The 26,343-nt window shown below is 46.2% G+C and overlaps 1 protein-coding gene across 1 annotated transcript in view; it reads left to right on the plus strand.

Annotated features, from left to right (window-relative positions):
* Window positions 1-26,343, plus strand: part of Casq2 (calsequestrin 2) — a 60,330-nt gene that overhangs the window by 4,927 nt on the left and 29,060 nt on the right. Inside the window, exons 2-4 of the mRNA XM_041638040.1 lie at window positions 17,373-17,457; window positions 20,463-20,563; window positions 24,662-24,773. Of these exons, the coding sequence (XP_041493974.1) occupies window positions 17,373-17,457; window positions 20,463-20,563; window positions 24,662-24,773 (298 nt within the window). The remainder of the gene's footprint in view (window positions 1-17,372; window positions 17,458-20,462; window positions 20,564-24,661; window positions 24,774-26,343) is intronic.

Consider the following 26,343-nt stretch of genomic DNA (forward strand, 5'->3'; position numbering starts at 1 on the left):
CAGATTTACAGTTTCCTGCCTTATTCTATGCCACTAAACAGTTCCATATTCATAAACATAATGTCAGCACCAGCTCAGTGTTCCGTGGCATAGTGATACACATTTCAAAAAGTCATTTTTCTATTTTTTAGAGCCTAGCACAATTTTAAAAGTATTTTTAAAAATTAATTTGTTTAGATTTTCAAAGTTTTAATGAACATTTTTTTTGTTTTTTTTTCTTTTGAGATAGGGTCTCAGTTTATAGCTCTGAGTGCCCTAGAACTCTCTATGTAGACCAGGCTGGCCCCAAATTAACAGAGATATACCCTTGTGAGTGCTGGAGTTGACGGTGTATGCCACCATGTCCAGTTTGAAAATTCATAATGGCATTTATTTTTTTAAAATAACATTATTTTCCATTCACATATTTTTCTTCCATAATGATTTATCTATGCGCTTCCCCCATTTTCCTATTGTGACGTCAACATAAATCAAGAGAGCTGCAGCTTTGTGTGCTGTGTCCTGTGTGGTAGGGATGTAAGGTGGGGAGCAACAACAGAGCAACCCACAATTCAGTTGTTAAGTGGTGGGATAGCCCAGGGATTTCACAGGCAATGGAGGCTTTAGAACAAGAAAATGAGCATTGTGGATCCCTGGATAGACATCTCCATCCATATGGCCAATGTTTATTGCTCTCAGCAGATAGTTAGTGTGACAAAATGAATGGGGGGGGTGGGCGGATGATGAAGGACCATTGTTTTCTCATCATGAACAGTCAGGACTGGTCCATTTGTTTTGGGTGAACTGGGTCCCTTGGACTGGCAAGCAACCCAAGGTTTTGGCACAAAGACCTCATCATTCAAGTGGTCAAACATTGGGTTGACTTTTTGCTTTGGTAGCTTCCTGATAGAGCGTTCCTGGGGTCTAAGGTTTGGGCTGCTCTTCAGCATCCCTTCTGAGAACACACCTGTGCTTACTGCTTAAGAAATCACCCTTTGAGAAATGCTCAACATCCTTAGCCCTCAGAGAAATGCAAATCAAAACAACTCTGAGATCCCATCTTACACCTGTAAGAATGGCCAAGATCAAAAACACTGATGACAACTTATGCTGGAGAGAATGTGGGGCAAAGGGGATACTCCTCCACGTTACCAGTGGGAGTGCAAACTGGTACAGCTCCTTTGGATATCAATATGGTGATTTCTCAGAAAATTAAGAAACAACCTACCTCAAGACCCAACAATACCACTTTTAGGTATATACCCAAAGGATGCTCAATCATACCACAAGGATATGTGTTCAACTATGTTCATAGCAGCATTGTTTGTCATAGCCAGAACCTGGAAACAACCTAAATGCCCCTCGACCAAAGAATGAATAGGGAAAATGTGGTACATTTACACAAAGGAGTACTACAAAGCAGAAAAAAATAATGACATCTTGAAATTTGCGGGCAAATGGATGGATCTAAGAAACATCATATTGAGTGAGGTAACCCAGACCCAGAAAGACAAATATCATATGTACTCATTCATAAGTGATTTTTAAACATAAGGCAAGGAAAAATCAGCCTGCAAATCACAATCCCAGAGAACCTAGACAACAATGAGGACCCTAAGAGAGACATACATGGATCTAAACTACATGGGAAGTAGAAAAAGACAAAAGACAAGATCTCCTGAGTAAATTGGGAGGCTGGGGACCATGGAAGAGGGCAGAAAAAGAGGGGAGAAGAAAGGAGGGGAGCGGAGAAAAAAGTCTATAGCTCAATAAAAACAATTTAAAAAAGACATCACCCTTTGAGAAACTGTGTTTGCCATTACTGTAGTATCTGCATGGTGTCTCTCATGACAGTAAAGGGACATTAAATGGTATACTACCTATAATTTTTAGAAGTAGCCTATTTTAGAGCAAGCAAAACTATGGTGATGGCTGATTCTCTAGTACTGCAACACAGGCTACTGTCTATATTTTAGAGCAAGCAAAACTATGGTGATGGCTGATTCTCTAGTACTGCAACACAGGCTACTGTCTACTATTGTTTAATGTGGCAATTATAGCACAATTTCCCATGAGATTCTGTGGGGACAGGGGAAGCTAGTTCCATGATTCATGGGCAATACCAGAATGGGATGGATGTGGATCCCAGGCTTCTGCAGGTCTTTTTTTTTTCTTTTTACTTATTCTTCTCTCATACAATGCATCCTGAACACAGTTCCTCCCCTTCTATTTCTCCCAGTTCCCACCACTACCTCTCATCTCCCCCAGATCCACTGCCCCTCCACTTACTTTCAGAAAAGAATGGGCCTCCCAGGGATATCAACTGAGCATGGTATAACAAGATGCGATAAGACTAGGCCCAAACCCTCATATCAAGGCCAAATGAGGCAACCCAGCAGGAGGAAAAGGGTCTCAAGAGCAGGCAAGAGAGTCAGAGATACTGTCACTCCCATTGTCAGGAGTCCCACGAAAACCCAAGTTTAATAACCATAACATATATGTAGAGGACCCAATGGGGTTCCAAAGCTCTTAGATGCATCTCCTAGGCCATTTCTCAGTCTTCAGTATCCTTCACAGTTTCCTCAAAGGAATGAATCTAAGTCTCCATTTGATCTGTATGTTGATGGAAAATCTCTAGCTTGGTGTCACTACAGCTTCTTCAGGCACTGCAATGCACCTAGCATCTTTGATAGGTCTCACAGGTTGTGGAGGTTTGAATCAAAACATTCCCCTCCCCCCCCCCAGCCCTGTGCATGTCTCATATATTTGAATGTTTGGTTCCAAGTTGGTGGAACTGTTTGGGAAGGATTTGGAAGTGTGACATTTTGGGGGGAAGTGTGTTGTTGGGGGTGGGCTTTGAGGTTTCAAAAGCTCGTGTCATTCCAGTTGTCTATCTCTGTTTCATGGTTATTGCCACAGTATGCAGACTCTCAGTTACCTCACCTTGCCTGCCTGCTGTCATGTTCCCCATCATCATGGTCATGGACTGTGATCCTCTGGAGCCATGAGCTTCAAATTAAATGCTTTCTTTTGTTGCCTTGGTCATTTTGTCACAACAATAGAAAAGTAGCCAAGACACAGGTATGTACTCTAAAAACACGGTCATTCTTATATGCCCATCCTTGGATGCAAATAAGGAAGCTTGGGAAAAGCAGACAATTGGAAGCCAGAGGGCTTGAACTCATGGGGTTTTACTCTTTACTTGATCAGGAGCAAACCCCAAAGATTCACCTACTCACATGATATCTGTAAGACCAACCATTTAGCTTTGAACTCATTGGATTAAAAGAACCAAATGCAAGCAAATGAGTATTCTGTGTATTATTTAAAAAAAAAAAAAAACAAAACCTGTGCAGGAGTTGATGCCTGTTCTGCCATGCCAGTTGCAGAGAAAGGAATTAACCTCTGTGGAGTACAACTATTCTTGTCCAAAGGGGAGCCCTCAACTTTCTCTCTGGAATTTTCCAACATGTTAGCCAATTTCAATAGTTCTCAGCTAACACCTAAAGAACTTAAAAAATAAAAATGAACTCAAGAACAATGGCAATGGGTTTCTGATCCTACTGCACGCACTGGCTTTGTGGGAGCCTAGGCAGTTTGGATGCTCAACTTACTAGACCTGGTTGGAGGTGGGGGTTCCTTGAACTTCCCACAGGACAGGGAACCCTGATTGCTTTTCGGGCTGGGGGGGGGACTTTATTGGGGGAGGGGGAGGGAAATGGGAGGCGGTGGCGGGGAAGAGACAGAAATCTTTAATAAATAAATGAATTAAAAAATTAAAAAAAAATAAAAAATAAAAATGACCACATTTCATGTCCAAGATTCTGCTTTAATTAGGACTGGTCAAAGAGGACTGGTCAAAGACACTACCATTTTTTACAAGTATTTATTTACTTGTGTGTGTATACACTATGGTATGCAAGAAGCCAGAAGCTACATTCTGGCCTTGTTTCTCTACTTGGTGGCAAATGCTTTTAAAACACGTTGAGCCATCTTGGCAGCTTTCTGAATTTACTTTTTTATGTGAAAATTTTCTCACTCTGGACAAAGTACCTTCTTCTTTTAAACATTATTTTCAAGTTTAAGGGTTTATTATCTTTATTCATCTGTGTGTGTGTGTGTGTGTGTGTGTGTGTGTGTGAGAGAGAGAGAGAGAGAGAGAGAGAGAGAGAGAGAGAGAGAGAGAATTGCATTTGGTTTTGAGTCATACAACATTGCATTGTCCAAGAGTATGTTGGAAACGGAGGCTTTTGGGGCCCATCCTAGAATCAGAATGTACATTGAAATGGGATCCCCAGGTGATTAATAGGCATACTATGGTTCTCAAAGCACTGGGTGGTTTTATTGGACTGAAGAAATTATCCATATGACCAAACATCATGTTGCATCTGTTTGACCTTTGCTTTCTGCACTCCTTTGAGTGATGCTGGCCTACTGGTATACCTCTGATTTCAAGGTTAAGCTGGGTCTTGAGGTTCAGTAATTCAAGACTGCTGTGTTACTCAGCCATGTCTCCCAGCTATCTCATGTTGACCCTCATACCTCATGGCTGGAAAGGTTTTCCTGAAAGAGAATAATATGGGCATCTAAGGAGTGTCGCCCCTTTGAAATGTTTTCCATTGAATTGGATTTCTGAGACCAAATCAGAGGGTTACCTACAAAGTACACTTAGGGAGGACTCAGGACTTAGTTGAGAAGAGAAGACACATATCTGTTTGGCTGCTGTGCCTTGTTATTCCTTTCCTAAGAGATGCAACATCAAGGACAGTGAGGGCACATGGATGCAGGGTATGCAGAGGCCATGATAGCCAAAGGGAATCATGGTAAGGTGATTCAGAGAAGATGGGAGAATGTTCTGCAATGTGACACTAAGTTATTCTTTCGTCTGTGCATCAAATAGTCATCTCACTTGCAAAGACAGATGGCACGGCCTCTGATGTCTGCCATGTTCCTCTTTCGCAAATGATAAAAATCAATTTCCTTTAGATCTGTGTTTAAGTGTCACCATCTTAGTCAATGCTCTGTTGCTATGAAGGGACGCCATACCATAGCAACTCGTGTAAAACGTGTTGGATTGAAGCTTGTTTACAGCTGTAGAGGTTCCGGCCATTATCATCACAGCAGGGAGCCTGGCAGCATGAAAGCAGGCATGATGATGGAGAAGGCGCTGACAGTTTTACGTCTGGATCTGCGGACAGCAGGAACAGAGAACCCCTGGGCCAGGCTTGAGCATTTGATACCTTAGAGCCCACCCCCGGTGACACACTTCCTCCTCAAGTAGTGCCACCCTCGATGGCCAAGCACTCAAATATATGAGCCTAAGGGGGGTCATTCTTTTTCAATATATATATATATATATATAGAGAGAGAGAGAGAGAGAGAGAGAGAGAGAGAGAGATGAGATATGTATATACTATATATATGGGATATGTATATACTATATATATGTATATAGTATATATTCTCCAAGGCTGCTTCCTTTCCTCTACCCTTCTTATTTTATCCATAGCACTTGGGTAACATCTTGCATGTTTTGTGACACTTTCTATAGAATGTGAAATCTACATAGTTCAGGACTTTGTCCTACTCACAGGTCTCAGAATCAGGACAGGGTCTGACACTTGGGTACTCTGTAATACTTTTTGAACAAATATGGAAGGAAAGGAGGAAAAGGGAAACAGTAGGTATTACTTAATGTATTGTGAGCCAGGCCCACTGCAGAAACCTTGCATATGATAGTTTATATAATTCTGATATTCCCACATCGCAGAGAAGGAAGTCAGAGAGTTGAGGAAAATTTGTCCAAACCACAAAGTTAGGAAATGACAATTCAGCACGAAGCAGGATTTGAACCCATACCTATTCGGTTCAGGTGGCATGCTCCTTCCACTGTACAACTGACCAGGAGAGTTTCTGGTTTGTAGGCAGTACCAAGTGATGAAAGCATGTGTCTTGATACTTGGGATTTTCACCCACATCTAGCCACGCTGAATTCTACAGCTGGGCTCTATGTGGCTCCTAAGCGGTTACTGTGTTTAAATGGGCAGAAGATTAGCACCTCGCTAGACTTTAATGGGTAAATGACAATGAAAGAATGAACGGATAGGTAGAAAGAGAAAGAGATGGGAAAGGAAAGGATGGGATTTGTACACACATTGTCTATACTGGAAAAACACTTTTGCTTGATTTCTTTTTCGAATTACGTAATTTGGTGAAGTGGAAGGCATGTGCGCCAGCAATGCACAGGCTGGAGAGCGACTTTTTGAAGACGGGTTTTCCTTCCACCTCGTGTGTCATGGGGCTCAAACTCAGGTCATTAAACAGGTTTGGTGACCAGGATCTTTGCAACCTGAGCCTTCTCTCCAGATCAAGTTTTTCTGTGTGTTTGTTTGCTTTGCTTTTTAAGTACAGGACAGAAAAGAGGTTGAATTTGTGTGATCCTAAAATCTGCGTGTTCTCCTTTGCTTCCTCCCACTGAAATATGGGTAAAATATGCTCTTGTTTGTTTATTTGTTTGTTTTCCCAAACCTTGGGATTCTCAGTCCCACGTGTATCTGTGCACATGGACAGAAAGAAGCCCCAAGCTTTTTCAGGCCGACCCTGCATTCCGAGCCCATTTAGCACTGGCACACGTCCCAGTGGCTGCTCTTCCAAACCCCAAGGCAGAATGAAGCTGCTGGAGTCGAGTGAATCTGCAGATGGGATGATGTGGGAATACTGGGCAGAGAATAGCAGCGCACGCAGGACTCGGGGATGTTGTCCAACTGCTCCCCACCCAAAGACGGCCCTCTTCAGTCTCACACCTGCTCCACTCTGAGAAAAACCAGATGAGGTCAGGCTTATTTTGGTTTGGCTTTGAGAGTCCTCACACAGGACCCGTGCTGTTCCAGGAGAAGCATCCTCCCCCCTCCCCACACTCCCAGCTCATGTGACACTCTGGCTCCCCGAAACTGGAGAATGGGTCTTTGCTGGGCACTTTATACAGTGCAGGTGATCTGGGATGAGTAAAGCAACAAGAAGCTAGTGGGGGGGGAGGGGGGATTCAGTTGACTGTAGTTAAGCCTTCCCTGTACAGAATTAAGGAAGACGTGAAGATTTCGCAAATGGAGGGGCTGGTAAGATGACTCAGTGGGTAAGGGCGCTTATCGAGTAAGCCGAATAATCCGAGTTTGATCCCTGGAGCCCTCTGTGTGACACACGAACCACACAGCCTATGAGCCCCTGACACATTGAGCACGTACAATAATAAAAATAGTCCTACTCCGTACATCAGAACCACAGTTCATCTCGAAGCTTCTCCCCACCATCTAGTATCATCGGGGTTTGATAGCCTCTCACGGGCACCCATTTTTAAATGAGCTACCATGAAAGCCAGCACCATGGAGATACAGTAAGGACTCTTAATTGATAAAGCAGTAAAAGAAAGAGGACGTGGAATCTGCTGGAGAAACCGAAAGGCTTTTTATTCCCATCGCCAGCCTGGCTCTCTGGTAACTTGTGCTTTGCAAGTTGGGGTGGGGCGTGTCGTGTGAGCGTCAGTCTCCGTCTACTTCTAACGTGACTTGTTCGCCCTAGAAAGCCAGTTCATCCCGCAGCGTCAGGCTGTTTGAAGATGTCTCAGAAGGTTCTGCAGAGTCTAAGCTACATGCAGCCGGCCAGAATTATCCACCCAAGCTGTTTCTGCTTGGACAGCCTCTCAGGAAGAGATCCAGCACGCCATCTTGCGATGCTGTGGGCTGCCAAGGCATCGGAGTATTCAGGGTGCCTGGTTCCAGGAGCTCCCTCCTGCTGCTGGGTACCCAAGCCAAGTACCCTCTCCTCCCCATCATCTGCTGTGTGCTGGGCTGGCCCTCACCTGGCTCTGTCTCACCCCTTCCCCACAAGCATCCTAGGTCAGGATATCAAGCTATTAGCTGACCACACAACCCGCCCCCCAATTTACCTATGAAGCAAATGAGTTTGAGTCTGTGTGCTAGCCGTGTGGTTGCAGGCAGAGTGGGATTTTCCAAGGCTGAATGCTTGTTTTGTGAAATATTCCAACAGCCACAATATGTACTTTCTTCCCAGACAATCTTATAATTGTAAAACAGACACAAGACACACGTAAAAGTGACCCACACATACTTGTTGCACAGTTAAAGACTGCTTTTGAACTCACCGCTGTGTGACATCCCATAAAACATCCTCATCACCACACAAGCTAGTTTTCCATAGCCTCTGCTGTCATTAGTAGATGTGATCAGAATATTTCTTGTCAGAATTCGTTGTTGTTTTGTTTTGGGGGACCTTGCACTTACGATGCAGCCCCATCTGCCCCAGCCCCCTGAGTTCCTGGATCTAGCCTGGCCCAGTTATTTCATAAAGTTCAGCCAAGGAGGACCAGGCTTCTGCTTTTCAGTGTGCATCATAGGACAGAGAAGTCCAAGCCCTTCTTTCACAAATGGGAGGTCTCTCTGTGGGCAGGGCACCCCCTCCTCCCCTTTCTAATAAAAGATGATACTAACCAAGAGAAAGTGAATGTAGAGGGCAGCCTTCTCTTTCTGACCCCCAAAAGGTCTGGGCACCGTGTGTGGGGTTCTTCTCAGTGTGTATGTGGGGGGAGGGCTTCAGGGAGTCTCCTGCCAGATTGCATCTCCACAGCTCTTGAGAACAGAACTCTGCTAAGAACATTAGGAAAGGGCATGGCCTAGCCCCCATGTTAATAAATAATTAATTAATCAGTTTATTTATTTATATGGTGCTGGTGATTGAACCAGAGCTCTGCTCACGCAAGGCAAATGTTCTATCACTGTGCTTCCAGACCCAAATATTGCCTTAGGATTAAGTTTGTTGTTAGAGCGCTCTCTCTCTCTCTCTCTCTCTCTCTCTTTCTCTGTGTGTGTGTGTGTGTTACTGGAAATTAAACCCATTTGTTTTTTATTCCATGAAATGCTCTTGTTAGTGTAAGATGGATAAACGAAAGCCCTGACCTCCAGGGACAGCCTCCCTCATTCTGTCATACTGGATATCACCCAAAGCTGTGCAGTGAGAGACGGTGCTCACGTGTCAGAAGCTGTGTGGAGCAAAGGCTCTCGCTGTATGTGGGCCTAGGGCTAGAGGCATGGGATCAGAGCAGAAAAATCCACTCTGGGGTTCCATCCCAGACGTGCTGAGTGAAAAGCACTGGGTGGACTCGCGGGACTGTGCGAGCACCAGTTTCCCCTGCAGGGGAATACCCATGTATGCTCGTGGTCAGGACAAGGTTTAGAATAGGGTTTGCCCCACGGTGGCTTTTACAGGGAATACACCGCCACTAAGTGCTTGCATATAGGTCGTGCTGGCAACAATTGGCTCTCGCTTCTTTTTTGAAAAGAAACTTGACGATCAAGGAAGCTATAACTTGCTCAGCTCACAGCTGGTCATCAGCAGAGCCAGGGCGTGGGCTCAGGTCCCTCTGGTTCCCTCTGCAGAAGTGGGTTGCAGTGGAGGAGCGCTCCGATTCTGGAGCAGTGTCAGGGCTGGACTCTCAGTGGGGTTGTTTATAAACTGTGGTTGCAGACAAGTTAGTTAGCCTCTTGTTCCTCCATTTTCTCATCTGCAGAGCTCTTCCTTGGGAGCCCCTCATGAAGATTCCATAAGAAAATTCACATGAGGCAATTAGTGCTGTGGTTGGCATAGTGAATACCCACTCAGTACTATCTTTTTTTAACATTTTAATCTAATTAATTGTGTGTGTGTGCATGTGTGTGTGTGTGTGAATGTGTGTGTGTGAATGTGTGTGTGTGAATGTGTGTATGTGTGTTCATGCCATGGCATGTATAGAGGTCAGAGGACAACTTTGTGAAGTCGGTTGTACCCTTCTACCACGTGGGTACTGGAGACCAAATCCAGGTTGTCAAGTTCAGCGGCAAGGGGCTTTCCCACTGAGCCATTACACCGTTTCCCTAATTGGTGCTTTATTGCGGTTGTTTTATAGACGTTCAGCCTGGAGGGATGCAGCAAACACACAGCATCAGCCTTTGGGTCCCTGCTTTGGCACTGGGTGGGGTGATAGGTCCCCAAAGTGCCAAGAAAATAAGAAGCCTCCCTCCCCCCTCAGCACTTTCAAGGGCTACCCACCGCCGGCCTCAAAAGGCTTCAGTAAATGCTTGATTCTCATAAATAGCTGTCCTCATCCCCAGCAGCCTCCTTGGTTGACATAATGTGTGCCAACTGCCAGGCTATACATAGCCCAGGACTTGCTTGAGAGTGGCCAAAAGCGACAGGAGATACCGGAGATAAATGTGGGCTCTCGGGTTTCAGGGGACACAGTTTTGAGTAGTTTGACATGTTGCCAGATGGCATCTGGGAAGGACAGGGAGAGCAGAGCTCTCTGGCTCCTGGATCGCTTAGAAAGAACAGCAGTGCAGCCAGGGTACTGTTAGTGGCTGGCCTGAGGGACAGTGTCTTTGAGCAGAGGTCTGCAGAATTCTCCTCAGGCTTCTTGGTTTTGGTGCTTGCAGATTCTTGAGTTTGCAGAAGCCGCCTCTTTCAAGTGGCCCTCTCCAGAGTTCTTACCCTTCCCCCCTTTCCGATCTTGCCTCCATCCAGGAAGGAAATTCCAGCTTCTCCCCCTGTATTAGAGCTGATAAATTCTATACAGGGCTTTGGGAGGCACACACAGTCCTATGCAGGGACTTTGGAGGCACACACAGACCTATTGGAAGCCCTGACCTCTGAGGCCCAGGGCAATAGCCAGGCAGCAGGGGGGACTTGTTCCTCTCACTCCCTTGTGCACTGACTTCCTTTCATGGACAAACTTCTGGAACAAGCAAGCCACACCTGCTCCAGTCTGTCCTTGCCACCCACTCGACTGTCCAGTTCCCTGCATTGGCGCCTGTCCCGGCTTTTCTTTACAAGGTCATCCGTGGCTCACCAGTCCAGGAGGGAGACCAGCCGGGGGTCCTGCCCCTCCTGGACTCCCTGGGGCACCAGGACTTAGTGACTCTGCAGTCAGGGCACCATAGTGATCCTTTCATGCCTTTCAGCTTCTGAGCAGCTCCTCCTTGCACGGGGTGGGTGCTTCTTCAGCCACCTATCTCCACGCATCTGCTTCACAGCCTCTCACATGGCCAGCTCTGACCTGAGGCTCTGTCATGCCCCAGGCCCCTAAGTGGCCCATCCTCTCACACCCTCAGCTCCTCTGGGAAGCTTGAGTGTTTTCTGTGACCATGAATTCACTGCAACTCTATCAGTTCTGCGAATCTAACCCCAGTTCTGGAATATTCTCCTGACGTTACCATTTGTCCTTTGTTCTGGTTTTTGGCTGGAGATCCTAAATCACCTCATGGCCCCTCTCCTTTGTTCTCTCTCGAAAGCCAAGGAAGAAGGCCTGGGCCTCGCTGGTACTAGTACTATCTCTCCGCTCGTACTAGCCACCATATAAGGCTCTTGCTTCTTCATGGTCCAAACCTCTGTCTGAGACCAGAATCGTCTCCCGATCTGACCACACACCTGCCCGCCACCTGGATGCCCTTTCTTCTCATACCCTTCCTCTGCCTGGCCTGGGTCTACCCTCTCTGAACTCAGGTCGATCTCTTTGTTCTACTCAACTCCAAATTATAACTTCCAACCCCAGAGTTCAAACCTTCACTCTTTTTCCTATACATCTCGGACACAGGACACTTCCTAGCTCCTCCAAACACAACTTGCTCCATTAAGCTAGCTTGTTCTGGTCCAGCCCTTGACATGTCCCCCTTCAAACCTACGCTGACACTGTTTACTCCCTGTGGATGCTCTCACTCCTTCTGCCTGTCTACTGTCCCACTGGCCTCTGCTCTCACAAGCAGTCTCCCTTTTAATTGGTTCATTTACTTGAGGCACTAATTTGGGAGTCAGTTCAGCTACCCTCCTGGGTGCTGGAGATAGCATGGGAGAAAGGCAGACATAGACACAGAGCCGGCTGCCTGAACACCGACAGTAGAGAGGTGATAATCACAACCATCATATCCAAACCAAGGGAAAGTTGCAGAGGAAAATCTCAGGGTCCCTGAGTAAGCACCGAGTTGGGAGCAGGTGTCAGGGGTCACCTTCTAGAGAACTAGCATGTCCAGGTACACTGCAAAGACAGCAGAACTGGGTCAGGGGTCACCTTCTAGAGAACTAGCATGTCCAGGTACACTGCAAAGACAGCAGAACTGGGTCAGGGGTCACCTTCTAGAGAACTAGCATGTCCAGGTACACTGCGAAGACAGCAGAACTGGGTCAGGGGTCACCTTCTAGAGAACTAGCATGCCCAGGTACACTGCAAAGACAGCAGAATCGGTGAAGAACGTTGAAGGGCGCCTTCTAGATGGACCGGAGAACATATTTAGATGCAGGCTCCCATTAAGCTGAAGAGGCAGAGGGCCCACCATGCAGGGCTGTGTGGTTATGGAGGGATATTTAGACACACCCAAAGTTCATGGAAACCAAACCCACAGCACTCCTCATGGTCTGCCAGGCTCTTTATGGTTTGCCTCCCACTCCTGCCCACAAGCTCTCTCTCTCTCATGAGACTCCATAGCCTTTAAATCTGCCCTGTTCTTTTGGCTGCCTCTCTCATTAACTCATCCTTAGCTAACGATCGTTACTTCTCTTTCCATCCTGATACCCTGGGCTTTGATACTTGCGGATCGGCACACAATCCAGAACCATATTCAGCTATCATACTTTCGTTTTGTTTTTCAAGACATGGTTTCTCTGTTTTGCTTGTCCTGGAACTAGCTATTGAAGACCATACTGGCATCGAACTCACAGAGATCCACCTGCCTCTGCCTACCAAGTGCTGGGATTAAAGGCATGCACTACCACGGCCCAGCCTTCATACTATTAAGGAGGAAATCTACACTTATTAAGCATCTACTGTATGTGAAGACCCATGCCAAACTTCATAGTTGTTATTTCTGTTGACCTTCAAAAGTTTAAAAGAGTCCCATGGTGTAGATATTGTTACTGCCTACATTGTGCAGTGAAGTCACAGCACAGACTAGTGACAAAGTATACAGTCCAGGAATTGACACTAAGTCCCACGCTCTTCATCATTGGGGTCTAACAAGTATAGGTCACTTACTCATTTAAAGGTGGCATGCACATGGACCCGATCATTCCAACAGCAATGGTAGTATAAATACAATATAATAACAGAAAGAGAACGACATACCAAAAACAAATAGTTGTCAGCTACTGAATTATTATATTGTTTATTTATCATGGTATCTATGATATTATTTATATAGAACTTTGTTAGAAGTTCTTTTTGGGTAAAAAGAAATCAGCAATGGCCAAACCAAATCCTAATGATTCTGAGAGAGTGAACAATGTTTCCATTCCAGGAGCTACATATAACCAGCCAACAGATGGGGCTAGTTTCTAGGATGACCTCTCAAGCAAGACAGAGAAAGAACCCACCAAACTCAAACCAGTCAGGAATGGCTGCAAGCTAGCAGGAGAAAATCACAGTCACATATAAAAGAGTATTCCGATTTTCTGGGAATTTAAGAAACGTGGAGGCAATCATTTTTCTCGCCCGGGACTCACAGTATTGGCTGATAATTGCTTCTTGCCTCTCTGGTTCACAAGCTCCTTGAACTTGTGATGTGCTAGGACCAATCCATCCGTGCACCCACTGTCTCCAAGGAACTGCACAGATTACAGGAGACAATTGAGATGGCCACAGTGAGGAAAGAGTCACAGCACAGAAGAGATATAAACCCAGATTACAGAAAGTACCAGAGCTCACTCCTGGGGATGGGCCACCGGCTTTCTAGAAAGGACAACTGAGTGAAAGATGAGCCTGGGCCTGCTCTGGGCATCCAAGCTTTGCTAAAGTTTGGAGACCTGAGGGAGAGAGGGTAAGTGAGGTGGGGTTTAGGGTGTAGGAGTGGGATGATGGAGGAAACGAGCCACGTGCAAGAGGCAGCCGTCACCAGTTTGCTTACTCCAGCCTCCCCAGAGACTACCGGTCCTCAGGAACCCAGTCACACCAAGAGTTAACTCAGAGGTCTCGGGTCTTCACCACCGCCCCTTCCCCATTTACTCCCACAGTACTCTTAGATGCCTGCCGGCTCAGACTGATTTAAGCTTGTGAAGGCTGCATGCTAGAGCTGGTGATGGCAACGGTGAAGCTCAGAGGGGCAGGCTTTGGGTTGAGGGAGGATGGAAGCTGGCAGCGATTCAGGAGGTACAGGAATCTGGAGTCAGAATGCTGAGGAGGAAGAGGAACAGGAGGAGGGGGAAGGTACACCTCACGTATTGGGGCTTTCTGGCCCACCTATGATATAGGACAGCGATAGCTACTGACCACTCAACCATATTCAAAAGTCCCATGCAGATATCAAGACAGGAAAGGTTATGTTTCACACGCCCAAGAGATGAACGCATTTGTGCTTACGTAAAACAAACAAATAAACAAACAAATGTAGTGGTGTGTCCTGAGGAGAAGTTGGAATCAAACACTCTTGTTTAATTCTCCAAGTTAATTTCTCGTTCTTTCCTGGTGTGTGTGTGTGTGTGTGTGTGTGTGTGTGTGTGTGTGTTGGGAGTGTGGGCGTGTGGTACGTGCATGTCATGGCACGGCACGCCTATGGAGTTTAGGACAACCTTGTTGAGTCAACTTTCTTTCCACCTTTACATGGACATAATGCAGGCTGTGAGAGCTGGGTGATGAGGGCCGCCAGTGCTCAGTGGACCGTTTCCATGCCTCCCTGGATTAGTAGTACCTCCCACACTAAATGGAGAGATCAAAAGAGCCAACGTGAGCCCACAGCTGGAACACTGCCGTGTGACTTTCAGAGGAAGAGCAATCATTCATAGCTGTGCTTTCCAGAGAGCGACTGACTGGAGAGCCCGGGCCTCAGAACCACGGGGTGTGGCTGCGCAGTGGTGGATGAGAGTGTGGATTCCTGAGCCCCACCCAGCTCTAGCTTCTCAGTTCAGTCGAGGAGGACCAAGAAGCCCCATTTTAACAGAGCCTTGGGTCATTCTTGTGCCGACTGAAGTTTAAGGACTACTGTCGAGGCTCATGCTGGAAAAGAGGGAGGAATTTACTGTACTGCAAAGCTGGGTGTGGTGGCTTTGAATGATTGACAGGGGAACATTCATTTAAGATTTTGACTTCTGTAAATAGGACAGGGTGGCTTGCAATGAAAAAAAAATATTTGTTAGGAAAAGAGAACACAGTATGGTCTGATGGACTGCATATAATAGCCTACACCCGAGAGATTTTGCAGCGATTGGCGCGGGGACCTCATGGTGAGTCACAGCGGTGATGCGGCGTTCCCAGCCTTCCCAGTCCCGGACAAAATCCAAGAAAAGAGAAACGTTCTGGGATGTTCAGGGTGGCAGTGATTCCCCGTTCCTGGGGTCCTCTCTCCACTGCAGGCACTGGGCATTCCTGCAGCAGATCGACATTCTGTTAGGATCCTTCGTCTCAGAAGGAGGGGCTGGTTCAGAGCCAGAGAAAAAGAGAAAGACTGAGAACAGATGAGAAGGAAGCGTGACTAGGCCAGGACAGATTTGCGCTCACCTCGGAGGACCTAGGAGGTCTAACTGGAAAGGGAATGGAAGGAAGAAGACAGCGGGGATACAACAGGGGTAGACACAGGAACAGAGGATGGAGCGAAAGAACAGCCACAGAACAGAGGGTAGCAGAACAAAGAGCACCGGCAGAGCCAAATAGTCCCCGAGTTTCTGGGGGAAACAAGAAACCCCCAAAGGACTGTAGAATACACAGGATCAACCTGTAAAATATGTAGCAGAATGAAAAGGACAGAAAGGAAAAACAGCTCCATCCAGAAGACTGAGGTGCAAACCAAATGAAATAAAAAAGACCAGGTAAGAAAGCAAGGTACCATCTTCAATGCAGGACTAGAGTTCTCACTGGCAGAATGAAAAGTGGGCAGAAACACAAGGAAATGGAAAGTCGGACAAATGGGAAAAGGCGATACCTTTGCAGGTGGCATGATTATCTACCCAGACATTTCCCAAGAATTCCAAAGAAAGAAAACTTTCTTAGAAATAATAAATAAGTTCAAGGTTATAAGCTACAAGAAAAACATAAAAATACACTGATATATTCTATACTAGCAAAAACACAGATGTGAAAATTGAAAATACACCACCATGGTGTGAAATAATTGAAATATTTAGTTTGGCTTGTTTTGATTCGGCTTGACTGGGAATTTTGCGTCGGCAGGGAGCTCTTGTTAGGAAATAATCCTAACAAATATATGTGTTTTAAAAGTGGTATTCAGGTTCAGAGTGTAGCACAATGATTCGGTGTGCTTTGTAAGGACCTAGGTTCAGTCCCCAGACATTTCGTATTTCATGGTATCCCCATTTCTGTCAAGGCCCTTTTTTGGTGAGATGGCAAGACGACAGAGAAATGGCGCTCTGACATTTGAGAGTTTCAGGAAGCTTAGTTGGATGCCAGTCTTACACATGGCTTCATCTGAAGCATGATTAATAAAAACCCAGAAACAAAAATTGGGGTTCAGAAGAGCAAAACAGTCAGCCACTGGCTCTTACCTCTACCTCAGTCCAAAACGGCGATCCTGCCTCCAGGAATCTCAGAATGAGACTGTGCGAGAGCCGTCTCCTCCTGTTTTATAATCCTCTCTAGTTCTGGGATTAAGGGTGTGCACCACTGCCGTCTGGTTTCTATGGCAAACTAGTGTGGCTACTAAAGGTGTGTGCCATTGTGGCTACTGGGATTAAAGGTGTGTGCCATTGTTGCCTGGTCTCTAAGTCTGGCCAGTGTGGCTCTTTTACTTTTCTGATCTGTGGGCAGGCTTTATTTATTAAAATACAAATAAAATAGCATTACATTCATCTCCTATGCTGCTGTCTGCTAGAGTGTTTTTGTTTTTTTGTTTGTTTGTTTGTTTGTTTTGCCACCTCCCTGTCCAAGGCACCAATGCATCCTCCTGAACTTTAGGGTCAATGGTACCTCCATCCTCAAACACTTCCCCTTGTTTTTCCTCACTATGGGCTTCAGGAAGCCTCCAGATGCCAGCGGGCACCTGTCCAGGGGCAGGAGGCCTCCAGGCCTCAGGACTCCTTCACTCAAAGATGTGTCCCTGACAGTTTTGTTTGACAACTGCAGAAGGGCTCAAGGCTCCATACCAGGTGTCCACTGAGTGTTTGAGTACCCTTGGCTCCTTTTGGATTCTCTGTGGCCCAGTTTTGTCTTCTTGAGGGCAGAAAGGGGCTTGTGGCTATGGATGTGTTTTTCCAGATCTTTCCCCTTAGCCCCCTGCTCAGACTCTCAGCATTCTGCTGACTCATCATCAGAGGTCCGAGTAGCAGGATGTGCAAAGGGTACTGGCCCTGATGCTTGGGATGGCTTCTACTGTCACTCTTCCCTTAACTCACTTCCTCTACCTATTTGTCTCCAGCTCGTGGCCCAGGTTCTGGAACATAAAAACATAGGCTTTGTGATGGTGGATGCCAAGAAAGAAGCCAAGCTTGCCAAGAGACTAGGTAAGTTTGTTATTTGAAATCCGTTAGGAAGAAACAAATGTGTCTGGAAAAAAAAAAGCAGTTATATTTATCTTGCATGGTAACTGGATTATTTTCAAACACATAAAATGATAGTGCATACACCATTACGGGTCAGAGAAGAGCCTGATAAAAGTAAACCTAGGCCTCGATCTAATGGTTTGGCAGGAATCATTTAATTTATCTTTGTAACAGTATCAGGCAGAGAGAAAGAGATGTAAGGCTCTAGGGCCTTGACTGACAGCTCCCACAGCATCTAGAAGCCCAGCTACTGCATCTTCGTGCCTCAGTGGCTTCTCTGGGCCTCTCTAGGAACATTCCAGCAGCACTCAGCACATTGTGCAATTACATCAGAGTCTCCAGAAGTCCCAAAGTTAAGGCTGAACCCCAGCTGGAAAATTTCAGCCTGGATGGATTTAAGTGAGGCACAGTTAAGCGACAAGGCAGAGAGAGCAGTAATCTCTCATGTCAATATGTCATGATCAAGTGCCCTTTAAGATCCCCATTCTATAATCCCAAGGAGAAAGGGCACAAGGAACCCCGCTGGTTTCCAAATACCACCCCCAACACTGTCCATTTAGCTTTTTCTGCATGACCAGTGGAGAATGGCTATTAAAAATAGCAGGAGGTTATGAAACAGACCCTTTGAAGAAAGGTTAATTGCCTTTGGAGTAGTAAGCACAGAAGAAGAAAAAAAATCTTAGTGGTGGTTCAATAGATGTCTTCAGGTACATGCAGGTTTATTATCCCAGGTACATGCAGACACATGCGAATGCTTTATCCCAGGTACATGCAGATGCATTATCCCAGGTACATGCACGTGCATCATCCCAGGTACATGCAGATAGATATATTATCCCAGGTACATACAGGTTCATTATCTCAGGTACATGCAGATGCATTATCCTAGGTCCAGGAAGATGCATTATCCCTGGTACATGCAGATGCATTATCCCAGGTACATGCAAGTTCATTATCCCAGGTACATGCACATATTTTATCCCAGGTACATGCAGGTTCATTATCCCAGGTACATGCAGACACATGCGAATGCTTTATCCCAGGTACATGCAGATGCATTATCCCAGGTACATGCAGATGCATTATCCCAGGTACATGCAGGTGCATCATCCCAAGTACATGCAGATATATTATCCCAGGTACATACAGGTTCATTATCTCAGGTACATGCAGATGCATTATCCTAGGTCCAGGAAGATGCATTATCCCAGGTACATGCAGATGCGTTATCCTAGCAAATTACAAAACACTCTTTACTGTTTTAATTCTGAGAAGAGCAGACATTTTTAAAGATAAGATTTATTTTAGAGAAGACTACTTAAGTTGACACAGGAAGAACTCATGCCTATGATGACTTACTGAGAATGTCTGGCATATCAATTTCCTTGGAGATGTCTCAAAAATACCTTTTCTATCCTGAGCATAGACGTAAAATACATCCAACTCTTCCTAGAGTCAAAACTATTTAATGAGTTCTACCTCTTTCCCTAGCAGCTCATTGATTGTTAGCCTTGCTCCCAACCTGCCACTGCTTTAGTGAGTGGGTGGTATTTGGAAGAATTTTTAGTAAAATTTTAAAAAGTGCTAGTGCCCTAGAAATATTCAGACCTAGGCAGCACAGGCTGAACGAGAATTCACAAGAACAGACTGGCCAAGGGCATGACGGTGCTTGGTCTATCTAAATATGTTTTTCTCTAGGGTCACCATGGAGGGATGAAAGCAGCTGCAATGTAGATGTTGGATATTTGGAGTTTCCATGATATGGTTGTGTTCTGCAAACCCGCCCCTTTGCCCTCACCCTCCTCTCCTGATTGCCTCACTTTGGTCATGGCTATAACAGGATATGAAGCCTTACTTGGCCTCACTCAAGACAAAATCCCAAACAAGATGCTGATCGATGCTTCCTGGGGCACATTTCAAGATCAGATGCTCTCAGAGTCAAGAATATTTTGTGTATCCAATGCTGGGGTATGCCAGTAGCTCCTCAGATGGGGTTCAGGGTAGCAGGCTGTGGCCCAGCCCTCCTGCTCCCGAGGGTCCTTTGTAGTTCCTTAGGAGACAGCGTTTCCTGGATAAAAGAGTTGAAAACGACCCATCTGAAGAATTAATAATGTGGTGGATTTGCAATAATAACAATCTTGGCTGTTTAATATTCCGGGGGAGAGGGTACAGCGTCCCCGCAAGGATTTGTTAAAGTACAGCGCCTTGTACCAAGGGTACTGGGGCAAAGGTGAAGCTGCTGTTTGCCTCCCAGCATCAACCAGGGGTCCGAATAAAGAGGCCCGTGAAGAAGAGTTATCCACACACAGATGCCCAGCTCTGTGTAAGAGGCTGGCCCACCCAGCTCTGTGCGAGAGGCTGCGCCCTGGAAAAGAGCACACCCCTATTGGTAGAGACTGTCCTCCTAGAGTGAGCACCTTCAAGCCCCGAGAGCAACCATAGAAGACCCAGGTGGCTGCAGAGACCTTAGATGAAAATGGGTTCTAAGCCAGAACCAGAAGAAGTAACCAAGATAGAGTCAGGGATGGAGGTCATTCTAGGTTTAGAGAAAAGGAAAAGAGATGTAAAGCCTGGCTCTGTGCTCCGTGCTGGACACACCCTTTCCTAACACCATACGGTGCAGAAGTAACAAGAATGGGACCAGGGATGAGGAGCCCGGGTCTGGCCAAGGTGGGTGGAGCAGTAGAGCAGACATTAGGTGATCAAGGGGCTTGAAGCCGGGCTCAGGTGACAGGTAGCAGTGGGGAGTACAGGTTCTGGTAAGGACAATGGCAGGGGTCAATGGTATTCCTGGAAACTAAAGCAGTCGTGGAACTGAGAGGAAATTTCAAATTCACGGCTGACCCTGACAGCCTGACCGTCTGTGTTAATATTAGTTCCACTGATCCTGACCCCACTGCCACTCAGGACCTAGAAGGCTTTTCTGCACCTGAATGACCTTGACCTTGGGCCTCTGTCCCTCCCAGGTTTCAATGAAGAAGGAAGCCTGTACGTTCTGAAGGGTGATCGCACGATTGAGTTTGATGGGGAGTTCGCTGCGGACGTCCTAGTGGAATTTCTCTTGGATGTAAGTATTTTGCAGGCGGCCTTGTGTGCCACTGTTTCACAGAGGGGAGGCTACACCTCAGATGCAGGAACAAAGGAGCTGGAGATCCTGGTGTGGAATATGGCTTTTCTTGGGCTTCACAAAACAACAAGGGGCATCTGCACTATCGCGGAATCTACTTTTACCAGGAAGCAGGCCTTTAAGTCACTGAACCAATTGTTATAAGTGATGGGAGTGTGTGTGTGTGTGTGTGTGTGTGTGTATAAAAGAAGTGACATGGTGTTCTCTTACCAGTTACACACTGATACCCACTGATGTTTTATTGGTATTGGTATAGTGATACTGAGAGACAGCCATGGGAAGTGGGGAAAGAAGGGGTGAACCTGAGATGGAAGTGGGAACCCACAGGCCTAGTCTTCCTGAGTTTTCTGAGTTGTATAAAGGAAGTTAGCAGATTGATGAGATGGCTCAAAAGGTAAAGACACTTACCGTCACACCTGGTAGTCTGTATTCAATTCCCCAGTCCCACGGGATGAGAGAATCAGCTCTCACAAGCTGTCTTCTAACATCCCCCACCTACACACACAATGGTGTGCACACATCTTCCCACATACAAAAGAAGAAAATGTAAAAAAAAAAAAGTTGTATTTTAGGAAAGACAGAGCTGAGGAATACCCCCTCAAACACATCCACACATACCACCACCAACAACAACACCACCAACAACAAAAAACGAGAACAAAAAACAACCATATTCATTTTCAGCTAATGAGGTATCGCTTCCTCAAATCCGTAAGTTCCAACAGAGGGGAAATGCTACCAAACATTTTGGCCATGCATAGAGTTACACTGCCGGTCACAGCTGCAAGGCTAAAGGCTTTGGCACCCTTGCTCTGCACAGATAACCCAATCCTGCCAGGAATAGTGATCCACCTGTAACCATGGCACCGGGGATGCTGAGCCGGGAAGACTGTGCATGAAAGGCCAGCCTGCGCTCTGTGGGGGCAGCCTGAGCTCTGTGGGGGAAGCCTGGGCTCTGTGGGGCAGCTCTGTCTTTAGAACAAACAGCAACACTAACACGAAGAGCTCACAGCTGGCCACCCACACTAGCAGTTTTCCAGCAGACACCCAGCAGACTGTTGCTTTCTCTCTACACTCTCAGAAGCCAGAGAAGGGCAGAAAGGGGCTGCCAAATAGAGTGTCCACAGTCTCTGCTTATCTGTCTCATTAACACAGAAGTCCTAGGGAACTTCAGGAAAAGCAACGTTGTAAGTCTGGACCAGCATGGCGCTGCTCCAAACTTACCAGGTAAAAGGAGGCTTCTCAAAGCAAACCTCCACGCTTTAAACGACAAACAGTGTGATTGACCCACAAAAGCAGTAAACCAGAATTAGGGCGATGTTTAGACTTATCAAATTGGGGTTTTATCTCCATAAACCACAGATAATTCTGTTCTCAGTATGTGATCTATCTTAGTTATGGTTATTATTGCTGTGATAAAACACCATGACCAAAAACAATCTGGGGAGGAAAAGGTTTATTTGGCTTACATATCCTGAATCATAGTCCATTGAGGGAAGCCAAGACAGGAACCAAGCAGGGCAGGAACCTGGAGGCAGGAGCTGATGCAGAGGCCATGGAGGGGTGCTGCTTACTGGCTTGTTCCTCATGGCTTGCTCAGCCTGCTTTGTCATAGCACCCAGGTCCACAGCCTGTGTGTCACTACCCCCAATAGGCTGGCCCCTCCCACATCAATCGTTAATTAAGAAAATACTCTACAGGCTTGCCTGCAACCAATCTTATGGAGGCATTTTCTCAACTGAGGCTCCCTCCCTCAGATAATGATAGCTTGGTCAAGCTGGCATATAGCCAGCAGGTGGCCTTTGTTTTCAAGGTGGGTGCCCTGAGGCTAGGCCCCATCTATCACACATCTTTATCCATATCCGTGGAGGAAAGAAAACCTACTCCCATCATTTTCCTAAAAATGATGAATCATTTTCTCAAGACCTTTAGCAAACTTGTCCCCACAGATCCAAAACTGGGCCACTTTTCTGTTCTCCACTCAAGTGTCAGGAAACAATACAACTCAACCGGTGAAAAAGATAAAAAAAAAAGTCTTGTTTCCAAGACAACCAGGATGAAACTGGAGAGCATCACGCTCATGAGTTTGGGCACAGAAGGGCACACACTACACATTGCTGGCCAGAAAGCAGAGAGAGAAAGAGGAAGGCTGGGAGGACCAGATTCGGCAAACACAGAAGGCACATCCTCCATGACCCACGTTCTCCTAATCCTCATCAGGACCCAAGAGCATCATCAGATGTTAACACTGTCAGTGGATTCACCCCGCAATGGAGTCAGAGGCTTCATGACCTAATCACATCCCAGTGAGTGAAGCCTCAAGGTGGGCCAAGTCTCAGCACTTGACTGGGAGAGACACTTCATATTCAAAAGACAGTGCGTGTTTTTCCTTACAGGTAGAATTCTAATTGAATGTCCTTTTAAAAAAATAGAACAGAAAGACCGTATAATGCCAGTTACCAGAGTCAGGGATGGGGTCGAACATGAGGAGATTGTGATCCACGGCGTAGAGTCTCAACAGGCAGGAGGAATAAGTGGGGTTTCCTTCCTTTGAGACAATGTATTCAGCACAGCGAATAAAAACATGCACTTCAGGGGGCTGGAGAGATGGCTCAGCGGTTAAGAGCATTGCCTGCTCTTCCAAAGGTCCTGAGTTCAATTCCCAGCAACCACATGGTGGCTCACAACCATCTGTAATGAGGTCTGGCGCTCTCTTCTGGCCTGCAGACATACACACAGACAGAACATTGTATACATAATAAATAAATAAATATTTAAAAAAAACAAAAACATGCATTTCAGATTCGCTAAGAGGGAACTCAGATGTTCTCATCACACAAATGATAAGTATCCGAAGTAATGGATGTTAGCTAATTATTTCACTATTTATTCATATTTCCTAGCACTTTATGTTCCAGGAATACAAAAAGCATGGGATAAATCCGGACTAGCTGAACATAGCGGACAATGAGGAATACTGAGAATTCAAGAACAATTGCAGTGGGTTTTTGATCCTACTGCACGTACTGGCTTTGTGGGAGCCTAGGCAGTTTGGATGCTCACCTTACGAGACCTGGATAGAGGTGGGCAGTCCTTGGGCTTCCCACAGGTCAGGGAACCCTGATTGCTCTTCGAGCAGATGAGGGAGGGGGACTTGATCGGGGGAGGGGGAGGGAAATGGGAAGCGGTTGCGGGGACGAGGCAGAAATCCTTAATAAATAAATAAATTTAAATAAAAAAAAAAGAAAGGTGGCTTGGTGGGTTAATGTGCTTGCTGTACAAGAACAGTCATCTGAAGGTCTGGGTCTGAATCCCCAGCACGCATGTGAAAAGCCTGCCATGTCTCCTTGGCCTGCACACCCAGGAGAAGGAGACAGGCAGTGTTGAGAGACAGCTGGCCAGCCAGCCTAGCCAGAAGGGTGAGCTCTCAGGTCAGTGAGACATCCTGCCTCGAGGCGAGGGAAAGATACGGGAAGACACTGAGGCCTTGCTCTGATCTCTACATTTGAGCACGCAGATCTCACACACTCACTTGGGTGCACTACACAGTCTCTCTCTCTCTCTCTCTCTCTCTTTCTCTCTCTCTCTCTTTCTCTCTCTCTCTCTCTCTCTCTCCACACATATTCCCTCTGTGTGTGTACACATTATATATAATTGTCAATTTATAACTTAAGATATAATTTAAAAAAATAACTGTCAAGAGGAATAGAGTACCCCCCTCTCCAGGACAGAAAAATTTCTGCTATGCACAATGGGGTAGAATAGGATGTGAATTCAAGACCTTTGTGTCCATGTACACAATCACACATACAGTGACACTCAAAACCACACACACACACCCCTTCCAAGCTAGAAAACATGACCTGACTTAGTGTTCTTTTCATCTCATTGCCTATTTGCACAAGTTGTGCCCAAGTGTCCCTTCTCTCCAAAGTGTTCTCTCTTCCACTGGGGGGAGAAGATCTCTCTTATTTGAACATCTATATGTGTGTGTCTGTGTGTCTGTGACCATGTCTGTGCCTGTGTATGTGATTTCAGCTCATCGAAGACCCAGTGGAGATCGTGAACAACAAGCTGGAAGTCCAGGCCTTTGAGCGCATCGAGGACCAGATCAAGCTCCTCGGCTTTTTCAAGAATGAGGACTCTGAATGTAAGTTTTCTGTCAACACGAGTCTGAAGGCTAGCCCTAACAAGGGTGCTAGGTTACCCCACAAGAGGGTGTGGCTTTAGCATCTCTTTTGCTGAGGGGAGTAGAACTTGAATTTCTTCTTGTTGCCTGTGCAAAGGGACACAGGCAGAAACTGTGCAGAATAGGAGGTGAGTTGAAAAGAACATTAAGGGCAGGCCATGTTCTCTAGTCTTGAAGGTGTGTGTGTGTGTGTGTGTGTGTGTGTGTGTGTGTGATTGTGTGTCTGATTGCATTTGTGATTGTTTATGTGTATTATTGTGTGTGTTAGTGTATGTATGTTTTTTCATGTATGTTATTGTGTGTATAAGTTATCTTGGGTATGTTCTACAGAATAAACTGCCTTCTCCTCCCTCTACTCTCCCACCTGTCTGCCTCCCCATCAGCATCTCCTGTAAAATGGGACACCCAGTAGACATCTTCCTGATGTTGGCAGTTCCTGTGGTCAGTAGCTGGAGAGCTTCCCTGTCAGCTGGAGAGAATTAATTGAGTTTTGGGTGGGGATGGGCTCAGTAGTTGCTAGAAAACATGGAAAATCTCTGGTCGAGCCCACAGCTGGCCATTCATCTGTGCCTATGATGCCACCACACCCTTGGGCAGATTCCTATGAAGGTTTTGTGGCCAGGTTGTGTGTGAGCCAGGGCCCTTCCCCAGCATCAGGGCAGTGGGTGTGCAGGCAAGAGAGGGTAGAGAGTGGAGAGAAGAGGGAAGAGAACAGGAAGGGTAACTTTCGGAGTCGTTAAAAGATGAAACAGAGCAGAAACCTTACCTGAGCCCTGGCACACGTGAGCTGAGAGCAGCTCTGCTTCCCGTTCCAGTTCTCCCTCTCCATTTGTTCCTACGCTCTGCCCTCCCTCTCCTTCACTAACCCTGATGCAACAGCTCAGGAGGGGTCAAGGCCAAAAGCAGCACAGAAAGTGCATTCCAGTACCTTCCCCTCTGCCACACTGACAAAAACCAGAACGACCCCATTTTATGACCATTTGTGATAGCCAGGGCCTGTGCCTAGAAGATTGCCTCGTGACAGGCAAGTGGGGTTGTTCTTCCAAGCAGTTATCTGCATTTTAACGATGGTGAAGGGGTGGGACACAAAGGTCTGATTAACTGTCTCTTGTCACTCATGGATGCTGAAGCCAGGATGTAAACCTTAGTGCTCATACCCCTAACTAGCAGGCTATGCTTGCAAGGCCTTGCAAGCCTTGTTGGGGGACGGCAGATGTGATCATGCATGTAGGCATAAAAAGAGGTTAACCTGCAAGGGGTTTGGGCCTCCTGGTTTTATTATTTATTTGCTTATTAATCTTCTTAAGTAATGGTAGCAAAAATGGAGCTGAGATGGGGAACAAATATATAGTTTTCTGATCTGGAAGGAGACTCTGAGTCACTTCCAAGAAGGCAGCTTTGTGACTTTAGGTATGAGGCTTAAAATAGCGGCATGCAATTCCCAAGGATGGCTTCAAGTGCCAGCCTCTTCAGTTCCCTGAAAACCACCATTGGTAACGGACTTGTTCACACACTGGATGGTGGGAGAGGA

This window comes from Microtus oregoni, unplaced genomic scaffold (genome assembly GCF_018167655.1).
Source record: "Microtus oregoni isolate MIOR12 unplaced genomic scaffold, Mior012 000054F_ref0000373, whole genome shotgun sequence".
Taxonomy (NCBI): Eukaryota; Metazoa; Chordata; class Mammalia; order Rodentia; family Cricetidae; genus Microtus; species Microtus oregoni.